At 41.2% G+C, this 27526-nt stretch overlaps 1 protein-coding gene across 2 annotated transcripts in view; it reads right to left on the bottom strand.

Annotated features, from left to right (window-relative positions):
* Nucleotides 1–27526, bottom strand: part of unc5da (unc-5 netrin receptor Da) — a 260842-nt gene that overhangs the window by 24354 nt on the left and 208962 nt on the right. Inside the window, exons 5-13 of one of the 2 annotated variants that reach the window (XM_069673462.1) lie at nt 25810–25984; nt 24592–24759; nt 21735–21899; nt 20175–20207; nt 17828–18013; nt 12549–12698; nt 11853–11856; nt 10932–11176; nt 8344–8428 (exon numbers count right to left, since the gene is read on the bottom strand). In XM_069673462.1, coding sequence (XP_069529563.1) covers nt 8344–8428; nt 10932–11176; nt 11853–11856; nt 12549–12698; nt 17828–18013; nt 20175–20207; nt 21735–21899; nt 24592–24759; nt 25810–25984 — 1211 coding nt within the window. The remainder of the gene's footprint in view (nt 1–8343; nt 8429–10931; nt 11177–11852; nt 11857–12548; nt 12699–17827; nt 18014–20174; nt 20208–21734; nt 21900–24591; nt 24760–25809; nt 25985–27526) is intronic. The other variant, XM_069673461.1, reaches the window with a different exon arrangement.

Genomic DNA, 27526 nt, shown 5'->3' with positions numbered 1-27526 from the left:
TGTACATACTAGTTTCGTGTTTGTGCTCAGTGTTTGTGTTACTTTTGCCGGACTTGTGCTCCTTGTTTTAAGCGTCTGAATATTTGCATGTTGACAGTAATGTAAAACCAAGTCAAATTCCTTGCATGTGCACACACACTTGGCCGATAAAATTCATGCTGATTAATACGCAGTGTATTACCTACAGTAGATGGCGGTTAGCTGTTTGAAAGCGTCCGGAGAACGGACACAGAAGCTATGCTATCCACCATATTCACACAGCGGCCATTTTTGTCTGTAATTTTCAGGGTGGGAAGCTAACATGGTGTCTTACTGTATTCCAGGTTGTAAACTGATAAACATATGAGCAACTGAAAAGGCTAGTGACACTGAAAACTTGTAGTGACACATTTCAAGGTTAAACAACACATTTGATTATCTTTTAGCTAATGTTACACAACAGCTAATGCTAGCATTCAACCACTTCTTAGCAAACATTATGTTAGCTAGGGAGCACATTAGCTAGGTTTTTGTTTCTAGCTAACATTATGCTAGGAATCTAGGCCTTTTCTTTTGTATTGTGTAAGACAATCAGCCACTAAAATTAGCATACAGCCACTTGCTAGCTAACAGTATTAATATCTAGTAACTCGCTACATGCTAACGCTGTTATCTGATAGCTAAAGGGTTATCACATATGTTGTCTGAACTTGAAATATGGACAGATTTCCCCCCATGTCTTTACAGTTGTTTGATTAATCAAGAAGAGCTAAATTAATAACGATTCTCAGATAAGCTAACATATCTTAGCTGCAGTGTTTGTACTGTGGCTAACTTCTACAAACAAGGGCCACACTGAATGCAATAAACTATCCCAATAAAATCTTTTTCTCCGTCTCTGAATACGGCGAAAACATCCATGCCCTTTAAGACAGCCTGAAAACAAAGACATAAACATCAGTGCTAATGAATCACTACTTTAAACAGGCCTTCAGGTAGCAGAGTGTGACCCTTGCCTTGGAACAAAGTAAACTCAAATCCTCGGACACTCATAATGAATCAATCCCTGACTAGCTGACACACAGACACACAGATAGGGGAAGATTAAAGCACCAAGACTAATGGACAGTGTGGCCGGGGAGGACAGGCTCTAGCACACAGCGTGTAAGCTTGGTGGGTCGATGGAGCTTATGAAGCCTGCTCTGGCCGGCCCGGTGACAGATTAGCTGGGCCAAGCTGCTCTTGGCCGGGGGCCCAATCTTGGCTGGAAGCCCTGAAGACTGAGAGCAATCAATGGGACCACCATCAGTCATGCAGTTGGCCCGGCTGGACACCTCACACATACAGGACACAATATTGGTGCTGTTGTCACCGCAGCAGCGTGGATATTTCTCAGCATCATTAATACAGCTGCGGCGGGGACAAACCGTGACATGATGCATCACAAACGTGTAAAGTGGAGGCACACGTGTACGCACACAAACACAGGAGGCTCCCACAGAGTGAGGGAGAGTCGAAAGGGTCATTTTTATAGGTTCCACTCTTCATGTTGACACGTAAAAACCGAACCAGCTCACTCCATATATAACCCAGTCAATAGCTGTGCTCCACTTCAATCCTGCACACAACGATTCTACGAAGACTTCTAGCGTGTGATACGTTTAAACAGGAGCAGTGATCAAGTAAATATCCTAAAAAAGTTGTGTTTAAATGTGCTGTTTATGCACTATTGTCCCTCAAGGACCGTGATGACAACAGCAACTTTAACTTTTAGTATCAGGAGCAATACGACCTTTTCTTAATTATTATCTACAATCATGTTATCATGTGCTATCTTTAATTCACAATCTTGTGCAATAGAAGTTTTTACTACTTAAAGCTCCTATGAAACGGACTGAAAATAATTTTGATGCCTCTATATGAGCTACAAAAGCAAACCAGACCATCAGCGACAAGATTGATTTTATCTTTAGAGTTATTTTTATTGCCTGCTTAGCTCCGCCTACCCTCTCTGGCAGACCAACCACTGCTGGCTGATGGAAAACGCGTCACTAACTGGGCGCCGCTTGTGATTTTTTCCGCTAATGTCGCCATCGACACCCGGTCCATAATACTGCAAATGCAAAGGCTTTCATCAGTGGGCCATAGGCTCACTCACCATTGTGTTACTGCATTCGGCGATAGAGACTTAACAGACATTTATTTACATGAAAATCTTCCAGATAATCACTTTAAATCAAAATGTTAACATCAAATTACAGAAATTTTGGCCAGACATAAAATAAAATAAAATATTTTTTTCTGTATTTTGGGGAAAAATCTCCTCAGATTTAGAAATTGTTCCTCCTCTGATGGCTTTTTCCTTAAACCTGGCTCTAAGCTTCATCTCGATATTTTGACTTCACTCTCAAAATGCAAATTCATAACAATTTTTTAATCTTTTTCTGCACACTTCAGTAGTTTTAACGACATGCACTGTCACATAAAATCAGCACTTCTACAGAAGCTGAGATTTTAGTAGTTTCCATTCCTGCAACGACCTGTGAAAAGCATGAAAATGTTTTATGAATAAGATAGAGCTGGGAAGGTGAGGTGTGATGTTTCAGTGTGTGCGTGCAGAGAGCAAGCGTTCCCAGGCAACACGACGTGTGGCTGATGTTGTTTCTAGCAGTTTCTGCTGCCGATCGCTGTGTGAAACTCTATTCTTCATTAAGCTGTTAGCAATCAACACTAAAAAATTTAAAGAGGTTATGATCCGCTGTCTAAAAATAAAATCACACATCCAGACAGCAGCGTGGCCCTGCAGCTGCACTTTTGTGCTAATCAGCCCCCCGGCTCAGAGGAAACCAAGGTTACCTGCTGCTGAAGCTATGCTAATTAGCCAGACTTCCTGTGAGCAAAGATTAAAGATGGTTATTTAGCATCTCTGATTGTGCTGATGAGAACAAAGAAATATCACTCCTCAGTGATGGTGAATGCGTGGATGGTTAATTGGGGTTATTAGTTAAGTCTCATATTTGCGGTGCAAACAACACACCTCCTCCACTTATTCACAGAATAAAATCCAGCATGACTTCCTTTCTTTCTCTTTTTTCTGAGACCACAATTATCACAGAACATTTTCACTCTGCCTCATTAGTGCTCTCACAGACGTAGGAATCAGAATTCAACTAAATTACAGCCATGAAACTGAGCTTCAAAGCTGTCAAGTTAAAGGGTTAGTCCAATCAGATTTAATAATTAAACAAAACACAAATAAAACTCATAATATCTCATAAATATACATTTTAAAAAATCCCCTTTGTTGACACAGAGTCCCTGTTACTGTGGACATAATCTACAAGAAGTGACATGAACAGCTTTTGTTCTTCCGACATTCATTCATTACTAACATGTCAAATGTTTAGAGTTAGATTCCCTGGACTATAAAAAGCTACTCTTAGCATCCTCTGCTAGCATGAAAGACAGAGGATTTATCAGAGTTGGTGCAGCTTCCAGTGGAGCATTGAGTCAATGCCTATATGTCTAAATATAGTCCTTTTATATATAGTCAATGCCATTGGCTATACTGTATATAGGAGGTGGATGTAGCCACTGTGATGTCATCCATTGGTTTGTAACTGTTTTTAAGGCTCAGGTTTGGCATTTTGGCAGTCGCCATCTTGATTTTTTGGAGCCAGAAGTGACCATATTTGGGCGAAATTGTAGCTACGCCTCTATCCTGGTTGAAAGGTCGCCAATGTAGCAACACATCAATCACAGGAAGCCACGCCCTGAAGCATTCCCTGCTTTATCGTCTAATTTACTCTAAATGGAAAAATAAAGAAGATTTATCAGAGTTAGTGCAGCTTCCATTGGAGCATTGACTATGTATAGGAGGTGGTTGTATTGGTTTGTAACTGTTTTGAGAGTCAGGTTTGGCATTTTGGCGGTCGCCATCTTGTTTTTGGAGCCAGAACTGACCATATTTGGACCAAAGGGTAGGTACGCATTGCTACGCCTCTATCTGGGTTAAAAGGTCGCCATTGTAGCAACACGTCAATCAGAGGAAGCCACGCCCTAAAGTATTCCCTGCTTTATCGTCTAGTTTACTCTAAATGGAAAAACAAAGACGATTTATCAGAGTTACTGCAGCTTCTATTGGAGATTTGACTATGAATTGGAGTGGATGTAGCCACTGTGATGTCACCCATTGGTTTGTAACTGTTTTGAGAGTCAGGTTTGGCATTTTGGTGGTCGCCATCTTGATTTTTGGAGCAAGAAGTGACCATATTTGGGCGAAATTGTAGCTACACCTCTATCCTGGTTGAAAGGTCGCCATTGTAGCGATACATCAATCACAGGAAGCCACGCCCTGAAGCATACCATGCTTTATCATCTAATTTACTCTAATTGGAAATATAAAGACGATTTATCAGAGTTGCTGCAGCTTCCAGTGGAGCACTGACTATGTATAGGAGTGGATGTAGCCACTGTGATGTCACCCATTAGTTTGTAACTGTTTTGAGAGTCGCCCCCTGCTGGCCAGTAAAAGTATGCACCAAGAGGCTTCAACCCGTCTTATACACCGTCTATGATTTGGAGCAACAAAAACTTTTCACATTTAAAAGCTACTGAAGGTGAGAGAGAGAACAGAAACAAACACAGAGATGTCTTTTTTTGTTTGTTTTTTGGTGTCCAGAGATGCAACTCCCCAAAAAAATATAATGATGCTCTGTGCCTGCTGGGTGTGCAAATAGGCTGTTGTTTGTTTACACGTTAGCCACAACAACTGTGAAGGTGATAATAAGTCAGTGCTGGGTGTACAGTGTTTTTGTAGAAGCCCTGAGATGTAGTAAAGGCAGGTTTAAGAGTAAATTTAAGGAGGATATCTATATTTTAGAGCCTTATGCTTGGTCAACTCAGCTTATACTGAAGTGCAAATAATGACACACGAAATAAGAACCAACCAGAATTGAGCCTATTGGGAGGCAGGTATGACTGACACTGACACTTCAGAGTTATAAGTGCCTCCCTGCAAAGTCTGCTTAATCTACCAGGATGATATGGCTCGACTCATTCACTCAAGCTTGTGAGTCGCGTCATATCAGGCGTACTTCTTCACATGCTGTGATTCTGTCCTTGGACTTTCCACCATCCCCCGCCGAGCTGGAGAAGATCCTCCACAAAACAACCTCGTAAAGCCCACAGGATGAAGGAAACCTCCTGTGAACACCTGAAACCGAACCCGGGCTGATCGATTCCCATTCTCTGCAGAGGACAGCGTCGTCTTATGTAGATGGCCGGGGTTTTGAATGGGAAGAAAAGGATCCAATTTCTCCTGCGGACTCTGCGGCTGTCAGAAGATAGGCTTTGAGTGACAGCTCAGTGGTGCACGGCTCCTGCAGCTTCTTAAACGACAGCCAGAGAAGTAAACAGCATCGGGCTTATCAGAGCAAAGCAGGAGCCTGGAGGGCAGCGGCTTGGCTGGATTGGAGAGGCTTTAGGCAAGGGAGTGTATTACTCTGTCCACTAACTGAGCTCTGCACCACAACCTATAAGTGACCTTTGATCTGTATCTTTACCCAAATGACCCTACAGGCACTTAATGGTTGGGTGAGGTGAGGTGAAATGACACTTAATATTGATAACTGAAATTTTGGATAGCATCTTTTGTTCAAGAAATGCAGCTTTACAATTAGGTAAATAAATGCCCATGATAGCAGGCAGAATGAACATTAAATCAAGGATGTATTAAAGTTGAGTACATATGTTGCATAAACTAAAATACAACATTTAAAAAGTGGTGCATTAGTGCAAAGGGTTTAAAAAAGACTGAAGTCAGAGCTAGCTAAAGGCTAAATAGAAGATACATTTTTAGCTCATTTTTAAAAGTATTGATTGACCTGACTTCCTTGATATCTAAAAGAGCTTGTTCGGTAGCTTTGGGGTGTAATTGACCAAGGCTTAATCCCAAACATTCTTTCGGATGTTACTAGGAACCGCAAATAAACCAGCAGCAGATGATTGCGGAGTTCTTGGAGGCTTACAGCTAACAAGAGAGTTAGCAATGTAGCTTGGTCCTAGCACATTAAGGGCTTTGTGTTTAAAGCCCTTTAAAGGGGGGGGGGGTAATTTCAAGCTTCACATTTCACTCTGTGATACCTGTGGAGTAGCTTAGCATAATTTACAGTTACAGCATTTTTGGCTGACTGCTGGGGTCAGCCTTACACACAGGTCTGTATGTGACTGACTGAGTGAGTGAGTGATGGTACTTTCAGAGCCGTAGAGAGAGAGAGTTGAGACATCGCAATGGCAGATCATGGAGCATCTGGATACTTTGTTCGGGGAGTAAGCGGGGCTGCTCCTCCGCTGCTCATCCTCCATCCTTACCTACGTCCGAAGCGCGCACCTGCTTTCAAACACGTTGTCATCGGCTTCATAAGGACAGTCCTTGTCACACATTGCCCACAGAAGCGCACATTGACCTGATGCGGTCAGCCACATACTAGGTTGTGACCTAGTCTTGTTCTCACACTGGTGCTCTGTGCAGGCCCTCATACAGCCTCTGTCTGAAATGGCAAAGTCAGGTCTGTCCCTTTAAGAAACCCCTACCCTACAAGCCCACTTTCTTCCGATTGGTCAGCTCTCTGAGGCCTGCTGAGGTTGTGATGTCACAAAGTGTACGTGCAGAAAAAACTGTGAAAACTTTTGTTCACAGCAGCAACATACCTTTACCTACAGACCTGAAACTTCACCCACGTTTAGTCCGGACATCCAACATTGTAAAATTATATATTTGTCTTAAAATGTGAAACAGCATAATACCCCCCCTTTATAATCAGTTTAAAAGTTACAGAAAGCCAGTGCAGAGCAGCTAATACTAGACCATTGTTTGCTCTGGTTAAAGCCACTTGAAACCCAAATCCACAACAGCCTTCCAACTATATAATTATGGGTCGTATGAACACAATAATAACCCTCTAAAAGCATTAAAATTGTGTTTCCATCCAAATTTGAAATACTGTTATTTAAGCTCTAAAAGCCTTCTCATAATGGGTTTGATCGAGCTTTGTTATTTATAACAAAAATCAAGCACAAGCCAGTTATAAGAATAAACCCAGCGTTAGCGTAGTGCGGTAGCGTAGGAGCTACTAAAGGCTGTGGCTGACTTTTAACGGCAGATGGTTTGGAGTGCGGTAATTTAGCTCCATAAGAATACAGACCTAGCTAAGAAGGAATACGGTACTAGCTAACGCAACAAAGCTAGCATTTAGCATAGCTTTGGAACAAATAGTAGCATCGTTGTATACTAAGGATAAGGATGCCAAAGCATTTTTAATTCATCATTCAGTAAGTAATTATCCAAATAAATTATCAGTTAGCAGGGCTTCTTGTTTAAGCCTTAACAAAGTTCAATGTACGTTTATTTTCACTCAGACTTTCATGGATGCTAAATGAGACTCAGCTTTGATAACATGCATGCTTTTACCATTTAAAGACTCATTTCCAGAGGCTTTAACAGCCAAGCTGCACAGTTTAATTTCAGGCGGCTCTAAGAGGCACTTATGATTCTCCCTCAGATGTAGAAATCGAATTCCATTTTGAAGCACAGGCGGTTAGCGGTGTTGTTAAGGTGATATCTCGCTAGCAGGGTGTCACACAGACCCGCTGACACGTTGATACTGTCTGCTAGAAATCAAGCACATGTCCAAAAACTGGCTTGCGCTTGTCAAGTACCTTTTGAGGCAAAGGTATTAAACTCCTTTTCGAACGCTTCTTATCTATCATGCCATTTTCTCCCTAAGTAATAGCTTTGTGAAAAATCTCAACAGAGAGGTTGCAGGAATACACTCCTGCTGGAAATGAAAGTTTGCAGCATATCACGTTCAAATGATCCAAAAAACAAATCAATACCACCTAGCATGACTTCGCAAAGTTCACAGTCCTCTCCACTCTATCCGGTCAAAGCGGAAAGAGATCTTGTCACGGTTATGTCTGCAAACACAAAACAGGCGACCCGAGTCATGGAGAGTATCTTTCTCTGCCGAGACAGTTGCTTAAGGCGGTAATGCAATCTGTCTGCAGCTGCCAATGTGTTTGTGACACATCATGTCCCCCCCTGTTGTGTCCGCGAGATGAGCAAGGACCCCGTGCTGGGTGCGAATATGCCTGCATCTGGTTGTGTGTAAGTGTAGAGAACATGTGACTGCTGCATGAGAGGATCAGTGTGTGAGATCAGTGTGTGTTAGCGGTGCATGTTTGGCAAAGAGAGGAGGAGACGACGGCGTGGCAGAAAAGAGAGGGATGCTGCGCGACGGGTTGAAAGATTAAAAGCGAGCAGACCAAGAAGCAGACTGCCTCGCCTCAGTGAGAGTCCCTCACCTGCTGTCCTCCTGGTTGATGATCATGTACATTTCCCAGGTAGTGTCTTCTGCGATCCCCCCGTGCGGCACCAGCAGACTGATACCTGCAGAGAAGAAGGCATGCAAGAGCCGATCAATGCACGCACACACACACCTGCTGGGCTGTCAGGTCTCTTTACTGGAGGTGACAGCCGGAGAGGTGACGGCCCCAGAAAAAGGTGACGGAGGCAAGTCCCAAAGGCCTTGTGAATCAATGCTGCCAGCAGTCTCTCTGTCACCAACACACTCGCAGACTGTCGCTTTCTTGGACAGAAACACGCGCACACACACACACACACAATATTGTACTGTATGATAAACAATTACTGCCAATCTACACTGCAGTAGATAAAGGCCCTCCAGGGACAGGATGATGAATGTAGGCCAGGAGAAAGAGCTGCCTGAATGGTGGAGTAGACGGAGCATCGCAGGTTTGCATTACATAAATGTGTTAACAGTTTCCTCGTGGTGGATGGTATAAATTTAAAAACGTTAAACCTGGAATGCTTTTCAAATTAATTTACGGCAGGGAAACACTAAAAATGATGCCTGAACACGGACAGGGACGCTGAGAAATGTTGATTGTCTGGATGTAGTATTCGGTTAATAATGCCACTGCTGTCAAACTACACATCCACATGACTTAATTGTCCAATAAATTAACATAAAATGGAAATTCATCTTTGGCACTGGCATATACTCCATCACACACAACATACACAACATACAGTCCATAATAACACTCATAATTATACATTAAGATGAGAATAAAAATCACAAAGCGACTAAGTGACAGTGGCAGCAATAAAGTTGATTGCTGTTCCACTGACATGTAGACTATAATCATAGAACAATAAGCAATATACTGCCGTACTCAACCCGTACAACTGCAATAGAAACGGTCTGCCAGGGCCTATATTGGTATTTTTGCTTAATTGATGTCTTTTGATGGAGTATTTTGACATGATTCATTTCCTAAGAAATAGTACAAAGTAAGCTAGAAGGCTATGTAAGTTATGAGAACACAATAGTGGATGACTGCATTGAGATTGTGACATAAATCAAAATAATATGACATGTCCCTTTCTAATCAGATTTCTCAAAGTTAACAGAAAACCGTCCTTCCTAAGGTAGAAACAGAAGCCATTTTTAAACACTCCATAAGGTGTTTGAATTCTTTGTTTTTATGAGTTTAAGATTTAAAAGTGCAAAGTGGTTTTAATAATTTAATCTGGAATAGAAATAAGTAATCTCGAGGATCTGAGTTTCGTTCTCTTTGGCGGCACCTGTGGCGACAAACGGTAATTGTGGGGGGCACACTTCCCAGATATCCAGACAGTGCTGCATGTGTGACGTCCACGGTTGGCTCCGGTTGTAACTCTTGATTTTCCTGGCTGACGGTCGCTTTCCTTTTCAGACTGTTTGCTTCATCTGAGCGTCGAGTTTGTTTCTTTTTCTTTGGATTTTCACTTCTTTTTGAAGTTGTATCTGTAGTCATCCATCTTTTCTTTGTTTGTTCAGCCATAGTAGATTACTGTTTACTCGCAACACTTGCAGAGAGCGGAAAAGCAGCCGCTTAGCTCCGCCTACCCTCTCTGGCAGACCAACCACTGCTGGCTGATGGAAAACGCGTCACTAACTGGGCGCTGCTTGTGATTTTTTCAGCCAATGTCGCCACAGACACCCAGTCTGTAATACTGCAGATGCAAAGGCTTTCATCAGTGGGCCATAGGCTCAATCACCATTGTGTTACCTCATTCAGAGATAGATAGAGACTTAACAGACATTTATTCACATGAAAATCTTAGAGATTATTACTTTTATGAGATTAAGATTAACCGATAATTCCGACCTTTTTCCCTACCAAACCGTCTCGATAACTAGATTAAAGTATATGCCGATACAGAGTTCCCCTCCGATAGCAGTGCAAAAAGATAAATCTTCTAAGCAATATAGGTTGTATCGGAGGCCGATACTGACACTGGTGTTGAAACAAGTCTACTTTTAGTCTCTTGGAGTATCTTCAAATGTTTTTATAACCTTAAAATCTGTATGACCTAAAGTTAACGTATGTTTTCAATAGTTGAAATAATATTTCAAATTGTAATAGTTGTGCTCTAGCTAGTACAATTTTAATTTTAGATCAATTTATAGATTAATATGCAATCTCAACAATCTCCCACAGCCAGTTTTCAGCTGCAAGATGTCAAGGCTGTCAAGGATGTAATGACGTAATCAAAAGTCTGTTCAACTATTAAAAAATATATATATATTTGGTCCTCATTCAAATATAATAGCTACTTTGCTGGCCACAAATCTGCGAACTATAGGCTGATTGGTGTTAATTTTTGCCGTTGGAATTAATCGCTTTATTGATTGGTGTACGGGTGTGCGGGCTCGGGGGGCTCAGCCTTTCTTAGATAAAAGCGGCTTCAAAATGCATCACCAGATGCCTTGTATCAGGTATTGTACGGCAGACTTGCTGTGATTTTTTACTTTTATGTTGAAGGGATTTCAGTTTACACACAGAGGAACATATCGAATGAAATTTCCCCGCCGTGGGCTCACCTGTGTTCGGCACCACCAGCCTCCCACCAGCATGACCAAACACAGCGGTCGCTTTGTGAAGAGCTCTGCTGTGAGTCAAGGAGACTTGCGGAGTGAAGAGGTTTTTGCCTCTTCGGCCCAGCGTCGTCCCAACCGCGACCCCTTTGTAGTCTGGAGCCAGGCCCCTCGGAAATGTCTGAGGGTGGGACATGACATGATACTCTGCCCTCTCTGACACTCCTAGAGAAACAAGGAGAAAAACACTGCTGCAGTCAAACAAAGTCAGACCTTAAACAAGGGCAAGAGGGGAGACAGGGATGTGGCATCTCTGTATACTCGGTTTCTGAGCGCTAAAAGCAAAGCAGACACACGTGTAAAAAAAGCTGTGAAAAAGATATCAAAAGATGAATATTTCTATAAGAGTTAAAATAAGTGTCCAATTAACAGTTCACTAACACCTCTACTTAACAGCGGATTTCAAGTCATATCTTAGCAACGCAAACTTTAAACGGCTAGCAACTCTGTCACTTTACTCAGCAAGGTAAGGTGATTTGCAGGTGTTGTAGTTGGAGTAATACACAACATTTAAAGACATTAAGGAGTTCAGAGGATTGTTTTAGTGTTAGGAATGAATAAAATAATTTGTTTATTTGCTAAAACATAACCTGAAAAACGTTAGCATGCCATGCTACTGTTACTAGCTAGCTAGAGTTGTAACTGGAAGTAACTTCTAAGGCAGAGGAGGATCTCTAAGCAAGTTTGTGGGCTTAAAATATGTAGAAAATAGCAGTAAAAACTCCTAAATGACAGGTGGAGTTATGTTTTGACAACACATTAGTTTATGTATCCTTCTCCTAAAGTTTTGTCTCCTGAGTGAAAAAAAACATAGCTAGAAGTTTGATATTTTATGATTTTTTAAAAATATTTTAAATATGGGCTAACTACACTTCAATACAAGAAGAATGCTATCTTCATTTACATTTCTTCTACATGGATCATCACCAGCTAGGAATGCTAACTATTTCCGTTAGAGATTCCTCTTTAGCCTCACTTTCTCGACATAATATTATGTATGTAGCATATACAGTATTTAGTTCTCAGTGTAAAATGACTCACCTGGACTTTAAAAAGTAAGGCAGAGACATTGTTTTCAACCAGCACATGAAGCTAACGTCAGGTAAATTAGCTACTTAGCTTCAGCTGATAAAATCTGCCAGCAACAGTTGTTTTTTAATCCATAAATATTGATATTTGATTGCTAGAAACTACCTTCACCTGAAATCAATGAGCCACTGTTTCAAATATAACCATGAAGTTAGAGTAATAAATCTGCCGGTGATGTCACTGTAAACTACATGTATTCTGTGCAAGAGCGGAAAGCTTGACAGGTGTAGCAAGAGTGACTAAAGGCGATGTGGCTTATTGAACGGTCAACTCGTGATGCCCTTCAAGGTGATGACCATTTTTTCTTTGTATGACAGCTTTCTTATAGATTGCCTCATGGGAAAAGGAGCTTCAGAGCAAGATGGATTATCCCTTTGAGTGCAACGACACAACTGTGTGCTACTCTGTAATTCTTTGCCTTTCAAAAAGAAGTTGACTTTCACAGCTGTGGCCCTGCAAAAACTATTTTCTGACCTTTGACCTTGAGATCAGGCAGCGGGTCAAGGAGCGAGCGTTCGGCCATCAGCTCCTTGTCGATGGAGTCCTGGAAACACATGGGGCTGGTGTAGGTGCGTGACACTGTCAGATCAGGTTGCATGGATGAATTAATAAGCAGCGGGTTTGCTGGAAAACACACAAACAGATCAAACAAATTACTGTCAACAATTAGACATCTTTAAGCAACAATTACATTTCTGTAGAGCGACACTTTGAACTGAAATGCCACCATCAACACTGATAAAAACCAAACGGGTCTGTCATGACAATTAGTTTTTATCCACTTTCACTCCACTTTGCATACCAATGGCTCAATTAAAAGTGACGAATGGGAAATAACAAGGGCCGGGGAGCAGTAACATGCTTTAATTTGATGTCATGGCGCTTTAGAAGAAAATGCCTTGACAATAACATGAAACTGTGTCATTGTGTCATGGTATAGATTTATTCACAGGGTTTATTGTGTGAATATTTAACATTTTCTTTACATTTTCAGGCGAGCAGATGATGTTACTGTAGCTGCAGCAAGTGGTGCACTGAATCTGTCTCATCCTTTATAGCCTTTTATACAGTATGTTGTACTCGAATTCAAAAAGCAGACTCATACAATAAGGTACGGTATGACACGTCAATTACATTATGTTATGTTACGGTGCGGTGCGGAACAGTACAGTACAATACAATATGTTACAGTGCAGTACGGTACAAAACGATACGTTACAGTGCTGTACAGTACAATTGGATATGTTACAGTGCGGTACGGTGCTGTAGGGTATGATTCGGAGCGATGCGATATGTTACAGTGCGATACGGTATGGTGCAATACGATACGTTATGGTGCGATACGGCACGGTGCGATACCATACGTTGCGGTGGTGTACGGTACGGTGCGATACGATACGTTACGGTGCGATATGGCACGGTGCAATACGATACGTTACGGTGTTGTACGATATGGTGCAATACAATATGTTATGGTGCGGTACAGTACAATTGGATACATTATGGTGCAGTACGGTACGGTACAATACAGAACGATACGATACGTTATGGTGCGGTACGGTATGATACGTTATGGTACGGTAAGGTGAGGTACGATACATTAAGAAGATACCATAATATACATTAAGATAAAATACGATATGATACGATAATATACTTTAAGATACGATAAGATAAGAGACAATATGGATAGATAGAAGTATTTGCACAGAAAAAAATCCACACGGTTGTTAAAACACACATGCTGTGTCGCATGTTGATATGATAAGTAAAGTGAAATACTGCAGGGTAAACACTGCACAGGAAAAAAGTAGTTACACAGATATAATTGCACAGGTGATAAATATGTAGAAATATATGTACCAAAGTTTGAATATATACTACAGTATAATAATATATTGGAGTAGATATGCATGAAATATAATTTGTGTAGGTATGAATGATGGATGAATGAACCCTAAACAACCCTAAGGAATCTAATCATGAAACACACCAAAGAAAGTTATTATAGATAAGAAAAACGTGATTGTTATGAGGAACAAATTACAACAGAAGACACGTAAACAACGTGGAAAGATATCACGTAAATGCAAAACAGGGACCAAAATGAAGTGATTACTGTGTAGCTGTGTGCAGCAGGCTGCAATATACAGTGAAGGGAGGACATGTTGGGTTTTATGGCGGTTTGGCTGTTTTACCCCCCCCTATCAAAGGGAACAGGGACCAAGATTAAAGCCCTCCCAGCCTCCTGCTGTGTTATCAAAATGAACTTTATTATACCCTGCTGAGAGCTGCTGCTGCGGCGACCCATAATGCCAGCCTTGTAAAAATATGCCTCAATCTGTGGGGTAAAAAAAAGAAAAAAACTCAGCACGCTTCTGAGCTCTGATGTTTCTGTGCGCGGAGACTCGGGACCACAAATGCTCCATGTGGGAGTCCGGTGAAAGAAAGAAATAAAACACTTATAAATTATATTTTCAATTTTGCAATCATGAATAATTAATGAAAGTTTTGTTGTGTAAGAAAATACCAAAACAGCCAACATTTTCTTAAGTTATGGTACTTAAGAAGGTCTGAGGAATCATAAATAAGACTTCACTTGTAAATGACTTTAAAACACAAAAAGTGCTTGTTACCATGAGTTGTCGTGAGCGTTTATTGCTCGGTGGACACTGATGTTTGCAATAAAGCAATAAATGCAGAGTGTGTTTATAGATTAAGCTTTGTACGGCATGTTATTGGACATTTAGAGCACTAAAGCAAACAGAAGGAATCTCCAGAGGGCTGAAGTGAAAAAAAATAAATACAAGCCCCTGAAGCGTTTTAATAATTGATGTACTTATATCACAACACAAAGAAATGTATGAATTATTCATATATATGTACATATATACATATATATACAAAGCTGGATTGCTTGTTTGCATGCTCTGATGTTGAAATGACAGATAATGACATTATTACCTCAGCATACTGACAGTTTCTGAATGAATGATAAGTGCAAATGAGTCAGATGCACGCCTTTCAGCAGCCTCCGAGTGTGTGCGTGCACGCGCGTGTATTTTTATTCACTTATGCAGACAAGCTGAGAAATTAGACCCTTCTTGCTCGCGCGCAGTTCTTTTGTTTAGAGAAACATGACACTTCATTTATATCATAATGTCATCTCGATGTTTTGCAAAACTGCCGACTTAATTTGATTTTCTTTCGCAAAACTGTCGACTTTAATTTGATTTTCTGCGGAGTTTCTGGCTCTCTTGAATCATCAGACTGATTAGACGACTGTGATTCTAATGACAGTCATAAAACCACATTTCTTTGTGCCATTTTTCTAAAACTAAAAACAATTAAATCTACATTTATTTGACAAAGAATACCAGATTGCTGCACAAATAACAGAGAGAATACAGAGAATAAATAAATAATTTCTGCAAAGACACTAAATGCTGTTATTTAAATGCTGTAGGTCATTCTAAGAATCACCACTTGAGCCAAGGTGGTTGTAAAGGTTGTATTTATGCAAATGAGGTGGTGCAGAGCTATTTTAGTACTTGTTTTAACTGCACCTTAACAGCCTCTTATCGCAAAGTCAAGTGCAAAGACCTTTGTTTTTATACCTCTTACTGGTGGTGAAGAGGTGCTTCAAAACACCATCAAACCTCTTTTCATGTATGTTGACTTTCACCTCTTTGTTTCCTTATATAGAGAGAAAAGTTTAAATTCCACCTGCTTGTATTCAAAGTCATTCATCCCCTCTGTAGATCATTTAATGCTCCATAGGTTGTATAATTCTTGACAGACTGATCCTTTAGTCAACTTAATCATCAGTATTAACTTCAGATCTTATTCCATATTTTAGCTCTTCTGTACGATGTATTGTTGTCTGCATGTCGCCGTGTCTTCATGTTGTTTTTATGTACGAGCTGCTCCACACCAATCGCCCCTAGTGGGATTAATCAAGTTGTTTAATTGATTGATTTGTTGATTAATTGAAGTGTAATATCTTCACTAAAATGCACGGGGATTCAGCTTTTATCCCCCGTTTTCAGTCTCTTAAACAGTGAGGTTTTGACTTTTCAAAATAAGAGTGTCTTACGTAGTCTTGTTGTTTTACTTAAGGTGCATCATCATTTATTGCATTAGTTTCTACATTTTAATTATTTGTTTTTTAAACTATTTCATAAGTTTTCGATCATATATAAACATACAGTAGCATAACAACAATTGTCCACACAGTTTTGAAGCGGTTGAATATTATCAACTAATTATTCCCATATCAAAACATGAAGAAAAAAAACAAACTCATTTTTTTTTTACTGATTGGGGGACATTTACTTGTTACAACAGCTCAAAGTAAAGGACAGGGTAAAACAAGTAATAGGACAAAAAGACAATAATAAAATATAATAATAATATTAATAATAAATATATACACCTGTCACTTATTGTGGATGGTTACAAAAAAATTGCACAAAGTCAAAAACACACACACGGTGTGTATCATGTTGATACGGTTGTGGATAAGTAATATTGCATAATAAATAACAGTTATCTCTTGTGTTTAGTAATTGTTATCAGCTTTTAGTGGTCATTACTCTAATGATTTTAGTATTGCTTGTATCTCTGTATCCTTGTATTGATTATTGATTATTGCTGAGTAATGATTACTGTCTGTCTGTATCTCTGTGTGTTGCTGCTGTCCAAGCAGGTCTCTCTTGAGAATGAGACCTCATATCTCAATGAGATTACCTGTTTAAATAAAGGCTAAATAAAATAAAATAAAATAAAATTAACATTTTATTGTTTTATTTTGAAATTCAATTAATTTTTTGTGTTCTTTTTTTGCTGTTCTATGAAGCATTTAAGGAATGAATAAAGTGGAGACGTTCCTGTATAAAACATACAGCTCTTTCATACCAAATAGAAACATTGTACATATTTTATTCAATACTGTTTAACATTTATGATAATTTATATTTTTCCAGCTTTCAGTAGTGCAGCTGTTTACTTTGTTTCCTATTTTTAATTATATTTTAAGTTACAGTAACACCAAGTCAAATTCCTTATACGTGTAATTCTACTTTAACTAGTCTAGGTCTGCATTAGGTCAATGTGCGCTTTTGTGGGCAATGTGTTATAAGCAGGTCATAGGTGACGACAGCGGACGAGCAGCGGATGAGCAGCCCCGCCTACTCCCCGAACAAAATGTCCAGAGCGATATAGAGAGAGAGTTGCGTCAGTGGAGGTCCAATATGCTCCGTGATCTGCCATTGCGATGTTGCAACTCTCTCTCTCTACGGCTGTGAAAGTACCGTCACTCACTCACTCACTTACTCGGTCAGCCAAAAACCCAGATTCTGATTCTGTTCTGATCTTAAAATCACAAAACCACAACTGCTACTTTATCACACTGTCTGAGGCTTTCCTGTTTTACTGGATTACGTACCTTTAGCCATCACATAGCAGCAGGAGTGACACTGTAAGTGTGTTAAACTTTGCCTGTTAATTTATGGGGTATGCTGACTGTGACACCAGTAAGATACCCTCTTAATTTGTTAATTTAATAAAAATGTAGACAGAAATAAACCACAGCTACAACTGTTTCCTTTTATTTCAACCTCTACGTATATCATCAGGTAACATTAATAACCTCCATCTTTCTCCACTTACTCTGAAGTACGTGGGGGGAATTCGTTCACACTGGGATGTTGCATTTTGAGAGTAAATCTAAAGACACACATCGGCTGTCTCACCTTGGCGTGAGGTCTTGAAGCTGAAGGACTGGAAGCCCCCGGTGAGTGCGGACGAGTCGATGACATCCACGCCGTACTCGCTCTGGCTCCGTCGGTAAAGAGTGACAGCCACGATCAGAAGCACCACGGTCACTACCCCCGCAGCCAGGCCTGAGTACAAGGCCACATCGCTGCTGCTCTCCACACCTGAGAGAGTGAGAGAGAGGAAGACAGAGAGGCGCAGTGTGAGCGACTTCTTTGCTTTCTAAGTCGAACGCGTTTAATTAGGAAGCCAGGAGACATTTTCTCCCAGAATAACCTGAGAAACTGTGGCGGAGGAACATCAGCCGAGTTAAGGAGGCTGTTATAGGAGGGGAGTCGATCCCGGTTTTAAAACTACTTTAGCACCTTTTGTGTTTTCTGTTCCTCCTCCTGATGCACAGCGTCATTGCTCCATCCTGGAGTGTTAAAGCGACTAATGAGGAACCTCAGAAGGAAGGCGATTATAATCAACGCAGCACCTGACTGTCATTTCAAACACTGCTGCGCTCGGCTGTTGGAGGCACTCTGCCTTCCACTGGGATAATATGACAAAACCAATTCATTAAATTAGCTCATCGACAATGATTACGCTGTATCTGGTCCCGCCAGTTCTGCTGCAGCGTCCAACTGCAGAAAAGAAAGCGAACGAGCGGGAAATAAAGCTCGTTCTTCAAAGATAATGAGATCTGCTCTGAAACAGGACATGTGGAGAAATCCTCTAAGTAGCCTGAAGCTCAAATGAGGAGAAATTGACAAAATATGCAAAGCGGCATTAACAGCTACAGTAGCAGGTTAATTGAGGGCTCGGGAAGTTTTGGCAGGCGGTCTGCATTCTTTTTCCCCCCCGTTTGTGACAAACAAAAAATACATAACTGTGTTAAAGGACGAGTAAGGAGAACGTTTGCCCGTGGCTCAGAAGGTATCACATTTGTTTTTCACTGCGCAAACTATGCAGCAGTAATCAACACATAAATGGTCTTTTACCCAAGGCGGCAATAATGTATAAAGCAATGGATAAGGAGTGGTAAAACACTGGCTGCAAGGCTTGAAACGCTACACCTGATGTATAATAATGCTATTAGTGGAAATAACATCACAGACTGCTGCCTAAGCATTTCAGCTACAGTTACACAATGTCGACGTTATGACAAATAAAACCCCCGACAGCCTGGAAACTTAATGCTTTTAGAGGAATGTAGTCCTTTTTTTATCTGCTTAATACGCGCTCGCAATGAGCTGAAAATTGTTCTGCATTTCCGCATATTATTCATAAATGTTGTATGCATTAAGTCCGACTGAACATTTGTATCTGAAATAACCCTCGCCTCTATTCTAAGTAAGGGAGACTTCACAATGACTCATGCAGAGTGTGTTAGTTTTCATAACCACACCTGTCACTGTGAGTTATCCCTGTTATACAACGGCTACTTTCCCAGCCTTCACAATAAAAGCATTGTTTTCTATTTTAGGGGGGGAAATGTGCTCTCTTAGGGTAAAATGACTGATTTGCTGGGCTGAATCACCCATCAGACAGACTCCATTTCTCTCCCTCACTGCTGAATCGACCCTTCTTTGTACAGACAGGTGCACCTGCAGACAAAAGAGGGTCATTTTATTCTATCATTGCTATTTTCCTGACTTTGTCAATCAGTGCGTTTCAAACGACGTTTGGTGTCTGCGTCTGTTTTATTAGTTCTTTTAAAAATACCAATTATTGGCTTCCAGAGACCTCAATGAAAAAGATCAAATTGTGCCTATATGCTGTTTTCTTACAGATGGAGCTATATATTGAGTTCCCACGGGTCCTAATTTAAAGTATGACACAACATTAAACACTTCAAGTTTCTTCCACATTTTCTTAAATAAAATACTCCTAATTGTCTAAAACTTTCCTAAAATAACAATGTCTCCGAATGAATAACTTCCTGTCATGACGGTTGCTGCCTACTGTAGTCCCCAGTCATTAGCCCTTGTTTATAAAATATGTCAGAAGGATGAGGGTTAGCCAAAAGGCTGCTGCTGCTGATCCTCAATGAAAACATTGTGTTGGCACTTTCCTCGCTCGTCAAACACAGACTTAACGCTGCTTCCCGAATAAATAACAGAAGGCCTAATCTAGCAACAGCTGAAACGAGCAGCACAAGTCGAAGTAATTTATAGCAGTGATGATGACGCTTAAAAAAAAATAGAGCAGTGAGGCTGAAAACACCAGAATCGATACTGAGCATCGCCTGGTCATAAAGGAGATGATTGTACGTCTCTCTCCAATCAGAATCAGTGAGATGTTAAAGTAATAGTAAGAGATGGAAGCTGAGGACAAACTCACCCTGTGGCTTTGCATCATGGAGCAACTTTCGATCTGCGAGGACAGACACATCAGAATATTAGACTTCCTCTTAAAGCCTCTAGAAATTTGGCTTGAAATATTTAAAAATGCATATATGACATCGAAGTCAAGAGTCTCAGTAAGCATCCACAAAAACCTGACTGAAAATAAACTTTCATAACTATTGGAAAACCTAGTTTAGAAATAGCTCCTTTTTCTGTTTAAACCCTCTTTTAAGACTGTGTGGGCGTGGCTTATCACATCGGTTACCTACGACAACGGCGCATGTGACATTAGCATGGTGTAGAACTCAACGGTATGTTTCAGTGGTCTGAGTCAGGAGGTAGAAGCCCAGCCACCTGATTGTTGTTCATCACAACTAAATGGGGAGAAACAAAATGCTTTGCTATCCATATCATGATATGGGAGCAGTTAGCCGTTAGCATGCACATGCAATGTTAGCCGAGATGCTCTCAAACTATAGCTGTGTCTTAATCCAGGGGCTGCGTCCTTCGAAGGCTGTATTTGAAGGCCGACTGCGTCACAGCGGAGCGTCAAAGGCTCCTTTAGATGAGGCCGACAAATGCGTCGGGGCCTCCTTTTCCAACTAAGGTAGAAAAATGCCGTCACGCAACCCAGTCACGGCCGACGAATACACCTTAAATGTAAAAGTTTTTGGTTTCAATTCAATCGAATAGCTAGCGTTGCACGTTGAGGGCCCTTGAAACAAATTATCTTTAAAATAATAGCTTAAGTTACGTGACGTTAGTTATGCTAGCTAGTTAGCCTGCTAGCTGCCTGTTCCTAGGAGACAGGAGCAGCGTTTGGTGATGTAAGGTTAAAGGAGGGAAACAGGAAATTCTCTGCAGACCAAACAGTCTCATTTCAGTTCGGCTTTAGCGTCTACACAGGCTACGAGTGACTCATCCTCCGTAGACCGTGTCCTTCCAAGGCTGCAGCCCCTGGATTGGGACACAGCTTCTGAATGCAATGCTAACCGATGCTCTGTAGCATTAGCTTGTGCCGTATTGTTAGGAAACCAAACTAACTTTGCAAATGCTCAATATCTGCAGCCGAAAACAGATCGTTGACGGCTCAAATTTAACTCCCACATCCGAAAAATAAACATGCGGTGGACGCTAACACTGGATGTTTGCAGCCAACTTGCTCTGTGGCTATTATTACAAATGGTTTGCAGAGTTAATTGTGTGACCCGAGCATAACCACACCCAATTCAACTAATTTGTAGTTTCTCTTTAGACCCAAAATGACATAGTTATAAATCTGTTGTGGATTTGAGTTTCCAGTGGCTTTAACTTTTTGAGCACTTTAAGTTTGTTTGATGCGTGTTGTGCATGTGAAGTGGAGCGGATGAATAATGAAGATGGACGAGGCTGCTGCTAATGAGCATAATTATAATGACGATCATGTTCTAGCCCACGCTGCCAAATACATGAGCAGTAAATCTATAATGACACAGTGCCTGAACACAACGGGACTGACAGTAATGATGCTCGACTATCTTTTTCTCGTTGAACAGAGACGGTGATGTTGACCCACTCTGTGTGCAGAGGCCGCCGGTGCAGTTCTCCGTCGCCAGCGCCACGCCGTCGCACAGCCGCCCTCCATGTTTGGGCTCTGGAGCCGTGCACTCTCTGCTGCGCTGATGCTCGCAGTCCGAGCTGCACGCGGACCAGTCTGTCCACTCTCCCCAGCCGCCGTCCACTGCAGCAATAAGACATACAAAAAGATTAAAAACATGCACATGAAAGCAGCGACACAAGCAAGCAAAGCAAAAAAAGAATAAAGAAGCAGCAGAAAAACAGAGAAAGAAGACACAGAGGAAGAAAAGAGAGCCGTTTATTTTTACCTGACGTGACAAAAACACCTACTTTTCCTATAAAACATTCAAACATAAAGCCTAAGTTGATTTATTTAATAGATCTCTGGGACTTTCCCGTGAAAACACTTTCAAGGTAAAAGCTGCACTTCTATCTTTACAGAAACATTTCTCTCCTCAGGGTGCCAAAACGTTGCGCTGTCTCGCCGACTTCACGGTACACAAAGAGACTCTACTTATGCCACACTCGATCAAGTCTCCTTTCCACCTCCGAACGCTCCCAAAGTTCCCCTTCTTCCTGCTAATCTAAACGCAAATGCGCCCTGTTTATGTTCAAACTCCGATGTGGGAGAAAGAATCCGTCAGAAGGAGGCAGTTGGCAAAGAGGAGATAATGTTTGCAGGAGTGCGCTGCCTGCGCCTGATAACTTTTTTTCTTCTTAAACCTGATGAGCGTTTCCCTTTATACTGGTGCTCTGGTTCAAATCATACATTTGGGCTTGTCTTGAAGAAACACTTGGGCAGAGCAGATTACACAAAGTTTTGATAACTGGAACTGCTTGCTCTGCGATTACTCTCCGAACTAAGCTTCTGCGGTTTGTGTCTCTCTCTCAGGTTCTCTTTATCCCTTTATTTTTCCCCCCTATCTCCATTTCCTGTTAATTTTCTCTTCATTTGCTGTTTTTTCGGGTCCGCTGCATCGATTCTAGATACAAACCACTGTCACTGTCAGCCGGGGAGACGTGCGGCTAACGCTAACCACAAAGCGTACCTTGTTCTCGGATAAATTCAGGTATTAAAATACAGACTTTAAACTCTTTGAGCAATCAGTCACAGAGGACACTTTGTTGCCTCTAATTGTTGTCATTCATGTGGTAATAGATCTATGAGCAGCGAGGAACCTCTCCGCTTGCATTCAAGGACATGCTGACTTTGAACGGCTCCCAAACTGCCGTCTTGAAATACTTGCTTTCTTGACAAACCTTTGCAAGTTAAATTCGCTAAGTTTAGCTTAGCTTTAAAACTTCAAGTCGAGGAGGATGTCTGCCTGTCTCTGTGTACCAGCACCTCCAGCGCTCACTTATTAAAACCTGCGCCTTGTTTGTTAAATCTGTACAAACAGCGAAGTGTAAAAACACCAATTAGTGGTTTTATCTGGTGCTGTGTGCAGAACTATTTCGAGGTCAGGCACAGTAACTGTGAAGACAGACGTCAAAAAGTCACGGCCTGTAATCGCCTGCGTAACCTTTTCCTTGTACCAATTAAACAAACAATTTCAAGGTTTTTCATAATTGTCCTGACACAGTGCAGGACTGCACAATGAGATGGAGTTTTATCCCCTACATGTCATACAAACAGACACAATACTGTAGATCATATTCACAAGGAAGATAGTTCTGTGCGTAGAGCAGTTAATGTATGTAACCACTGTGGTTTGGACATTGGGGGCCTTTCTGTGTGGAGTTTGCATGTTCTCTCCGTGCATGCGTGGGTTAACTGGTCTCTCTAAATTGCCTGGAGGTGTGAGTGTGAGCGTGAAAGGTTGTCCGTCTCTGTTTGTCAGCCCTGTATTTGATTGGCAATCAGTCCAGGGTGTAACCCCGCCTCTCGCTCACTGACAGCTGGGATTTGCTCCAACCCTTTCCGCGACCCTGAACACGATAAGCGATATCGAAAATGGATGGATGGATGGTGATGCACAAAACAAAAAAAAGGCCGCCGTGTAACAGAAATCCGGGCCGATTTCAAAGACGGAGTGCAACATATAGGAAGAGATTTGAGAGTTTAGTTGCTGAAATGCAGATTTTCTTTCCGTCCTTGGTTCTGCTCTGTGTGCAGAGCTAAGCTAACCACCTGCTGGCTATGGCTTCATATTTTATGGGACATAATGTGCAATAATGAGTCATTACAGCATCTGCAATATCATGCACAAATTCATGAACATTCTGATTTAACTATAAGCATTTAGCAGTGCTTATCGTAGGCCTACATTAGTAGCTATATACCTCTTCTTACACATATTGACCTTATTTTTAATTTGCACCCTATAGATATTCCTACTTGCACTCTTCAGTCTTTGCACTGCAACTGCTGCACAACAATTACCCTCAGGATAAATAAAGTCATTCTTATCTTTTAATTAACAGGCGAATAAGAGTGATTTTAATCTTATCATCTAATTCTCTGCAAGAAAGCAAATGAGCATGTTCCCCCAAAATGTGGCACTGTCCCTTTAATGCAAGAAGAGGCCGTTTTACAATATGAAAGTCTCAAATCTCAGAGTTCCTTTTAATGCACCAGAACTATCACTTTGACCCTGTGTGTTTGGAGGACAGTTGCACAGACATTTAAACAGCACAGCATGCTTTTAAGGCAATTTTTAGGAACACTCTCTCGCCAATTAAAAGACCTACACCTGTCCAGCCTCTTGGTAGCTCACTATCTCTTCTTAGCTTCCTCAATCAATGTCCTCTTTGCCTGCGAGTACTTGATGTTTAAGGTGAAACATTTGCATAATGTTGCTTTGAGCATGTGCACAAACACTAACAGCATGGAGACTGGATGTCCTTGGACTCACCTGGACACAGTGTGTTGCAGGTGCTCTTCTGCACCGACATGCCCTCGCAGAAGGCTCCCCCGTTGAGAGGCGCCGGGTTTGTGCATGTGCGGGAACGCTTCTGCACACCGCGACCGCAGCGCACGTTGCAGGGAGACCAGTCCGTCCACGACGACCAGCCTCCATTCACTGTGTGTCAAAGGAAGAAGGAGGAGAATGAAGTACAAAGAATGAAAAGGTGGCCTAGATTCTGAGCTTAACGATACGTATGCTGTCGTGAAAAGTAGCATCAAAGGTGCTCTCTTGAAGGTGACAAAGAACGTCTGAAGAAGAAAGAATGAGGTGCCTTTACAAAGATGATCAATGGCGTCTTCCCTTCCGTCTACTTAGATTTCGCCCTCTGATTTGTTGCCTAAAATAATTTGAGATGATTGACTAATAAGCTCATTTGCTGTCAAAGCACAGGAAGAAATACTACGCTGCACTATGCTACATCTGTCGGAGACAATCGGGAGCAGTAAGCCTGTCAGAGACTTCATTAGCATTAAGGAAAGTAATGATTGATGGGCCTCAACAACGGCGTGTCAGAAAGAATTAGATGGATTCCCACAGCTGCTAAATGTCCCCTCTGAAAAAAATAAGGAATAACAGGATGAAAGGTCAGTAAAACGAGCGCAGAATCTCTCCAATTAACAAGGTGTTCCTCTGGAGTAGAAGGAGGTGGTGCAAGTATGACATTATAATTTCGCTTATTCTCCTTTGTTGCTGCAAAGCGCTCTGCAGGGGCTGTAAAATATAGTGGATACAGTGGCTGCTGGCCTACAGCTACACAAAACGCTCCACACAAGGTGTTTAGCGCTGGCAGATAAAAGCGGGGGGGGTTGTCACAGTCCTTGTCACTGCCTTTCCCCCATTAATAATTGAGTTCTTGTAAATATTGAGCCCGTGTCTCCTTGTTTTCACACATGAGGGATCACTTGCCCATTACCTGCTCATTAGACTCTTGTGTGAAAAAGGACCACACGCTGCGGTCGAGCAGAGCTTTTTATATTAATGACTTTAGGGAATTTGCTTATGGGGCCAATTTGACAGCCGGCGTCTGTGCTGAAAGTTGATATTTTGATGCAGACAAGAAGGCAGTTTGACATTGTTTTGATCATCTGTGCTCCAGAGATGAAGAATCTACTGTCATGCCTTTTTTTTCTTTTAACAAAATATCTCTTGAATGTGATACCTTACCATAGACTACAACCGTGGCTGTTGCGCTGCGTCTCTTGGCCACGATGTTGCTGGCAACGCAGGTGTAGTTTCCAGAATCAGAGAGGCGAGCTTCAGAGATGATGAGATTGTGGTCGCCTCTGGTATCGATGACACCTTCAGAGCTGAGAGGCTCCTCATTTTTCAGCCATTCCACCTGTCAACAGAAGAATAAATACATGAGTTACTAAACAGGCTAAAGGCTTTTATCTAGACGTAAACATATTTGATAAATCAACAGAAGGAATAACCCAATTAGTGCTAAAACATCACATATCAGAGTGTGTAGCTCTAAATGACCCTCCCCCTTATAACAGACATGATCTGAGGGAGCTTGTGCGTCGAGAATCTTTCATACCAAACAAACAGATTTTGTTTGTGTTCCCTGGTTGAATGTGTGAACTTGTTAAGTGTGTTATATATATTTCAGTTTGATTTGTATTATGGTGCAAAGCAGTTGTTTACATCAGTGCTTCTTCATCTTTATTTGTCTGATGTACGTCCACAGCCTGATCAAAGAACGCCTTCATCTGCACCGCTCAAAATATGATCTGTTGCATGGAACGGAAAAATTATTATTCAACCCTTTTATTAAGTGGAGATTGTTGCACTTTCTTTATAACAAACATACAGTATAAGCATCATTGCACTGCTTTTAGCTAATTATCTTAACCATTTAAATCCACTTGCTAACTTTAAGCTAGCAAAGTATTTCAGCAGGTTATCCGCTAGCGGACATTTAGCTAGCTTTAACTTTCTTAACCTTTTTTATCCCTAATTTTTAGCAGTTAGCTTTTTCAACTGTTTACACAACTATGCTAATAGCTAACAACTGCACTTACAAATCTTTTACTTTCAGCTATTTCAACTGTTAGTTAATAATATTTAGCCCATTTTACCCCAAACTGACTCTTTTTGGCAGTTAGCTATTTCAACTGTTTGCTGTGCTAACAACTGCAGTTCTTATGTTTTGCTTTTGGATTTTCCAGCTGGTAATTTATAATGTTTAACTAACAATGTCACAGCAGTTATATATAAGCATTACTAATTTAACTGTCTACCCCTTTAGTAGTTGGCTAACTGTTTAGCAGCGTTGTGACCAAGTCAGTTGCAAGTCCTTTGCTCAAGTCTCAAGCAAGTCTCAAGTCATTTTTTCTTGGGCAAGTCAAGTCAAGTCAAGTTCTCAGTTAAGACAAGTCAAGTCCCTTTTTTTCCACCCAAGATCCAGCACTCTCACCTGTAGTATCCGGTCTTTATAAAGAGAAAAGACAAGGTGTTAGCAGCTCGTCTAATAACTACATTATTGGCCAACTTATATAACCTGTTCAAAAAGTATGACAATGAATTGTATCTGTGTTATCTTGGCACAGACGCAGCCATGATGATGGTCTGGTCTGAGACAATTTTGAGTAGTAACGAGTACGACTGATGAGGCTTCTCTTTTGGCGCTTTGATGTTGCGTGTTGCCATAGCGAGGAGTTCGACTGACAGCCAGCCATCCAATCTTGACAATCACATACAGGGAGCTTTTTGAGTCGTACAATCATCACTCCCAGTTTGCGCTGCGTACATACTTGATAGTTAGACAGAAACTTGACAACATGGAATTTTATCATTTTATATTTAACAGTTAACATTCAAACTTATGAACACATGCAAGTCATCCGAGTCATCATGCCTCAAAGTCTCAAGTCATTAA

The sequence above is a fragment of the Semicossyphus pulcher genome, unplaced genomic scaffold, assembly GCF_022749685.1.
Source record: "Semicossyphus pulcher isolate SPU_LCO1_2020_fin unplaced genomic scaffold, fSemPul1.0.p SCAF_22, whole genome shotgun sequence".
NCBI lineage: Eukaryota > Metazoa > Chordata > Actinopteri > Labriformes > Labridae > Semicossyphus > Semicossyphus pulcher.
This window is presented reverse-complemented; position numbering and strand designations above follow the sequence as displayed.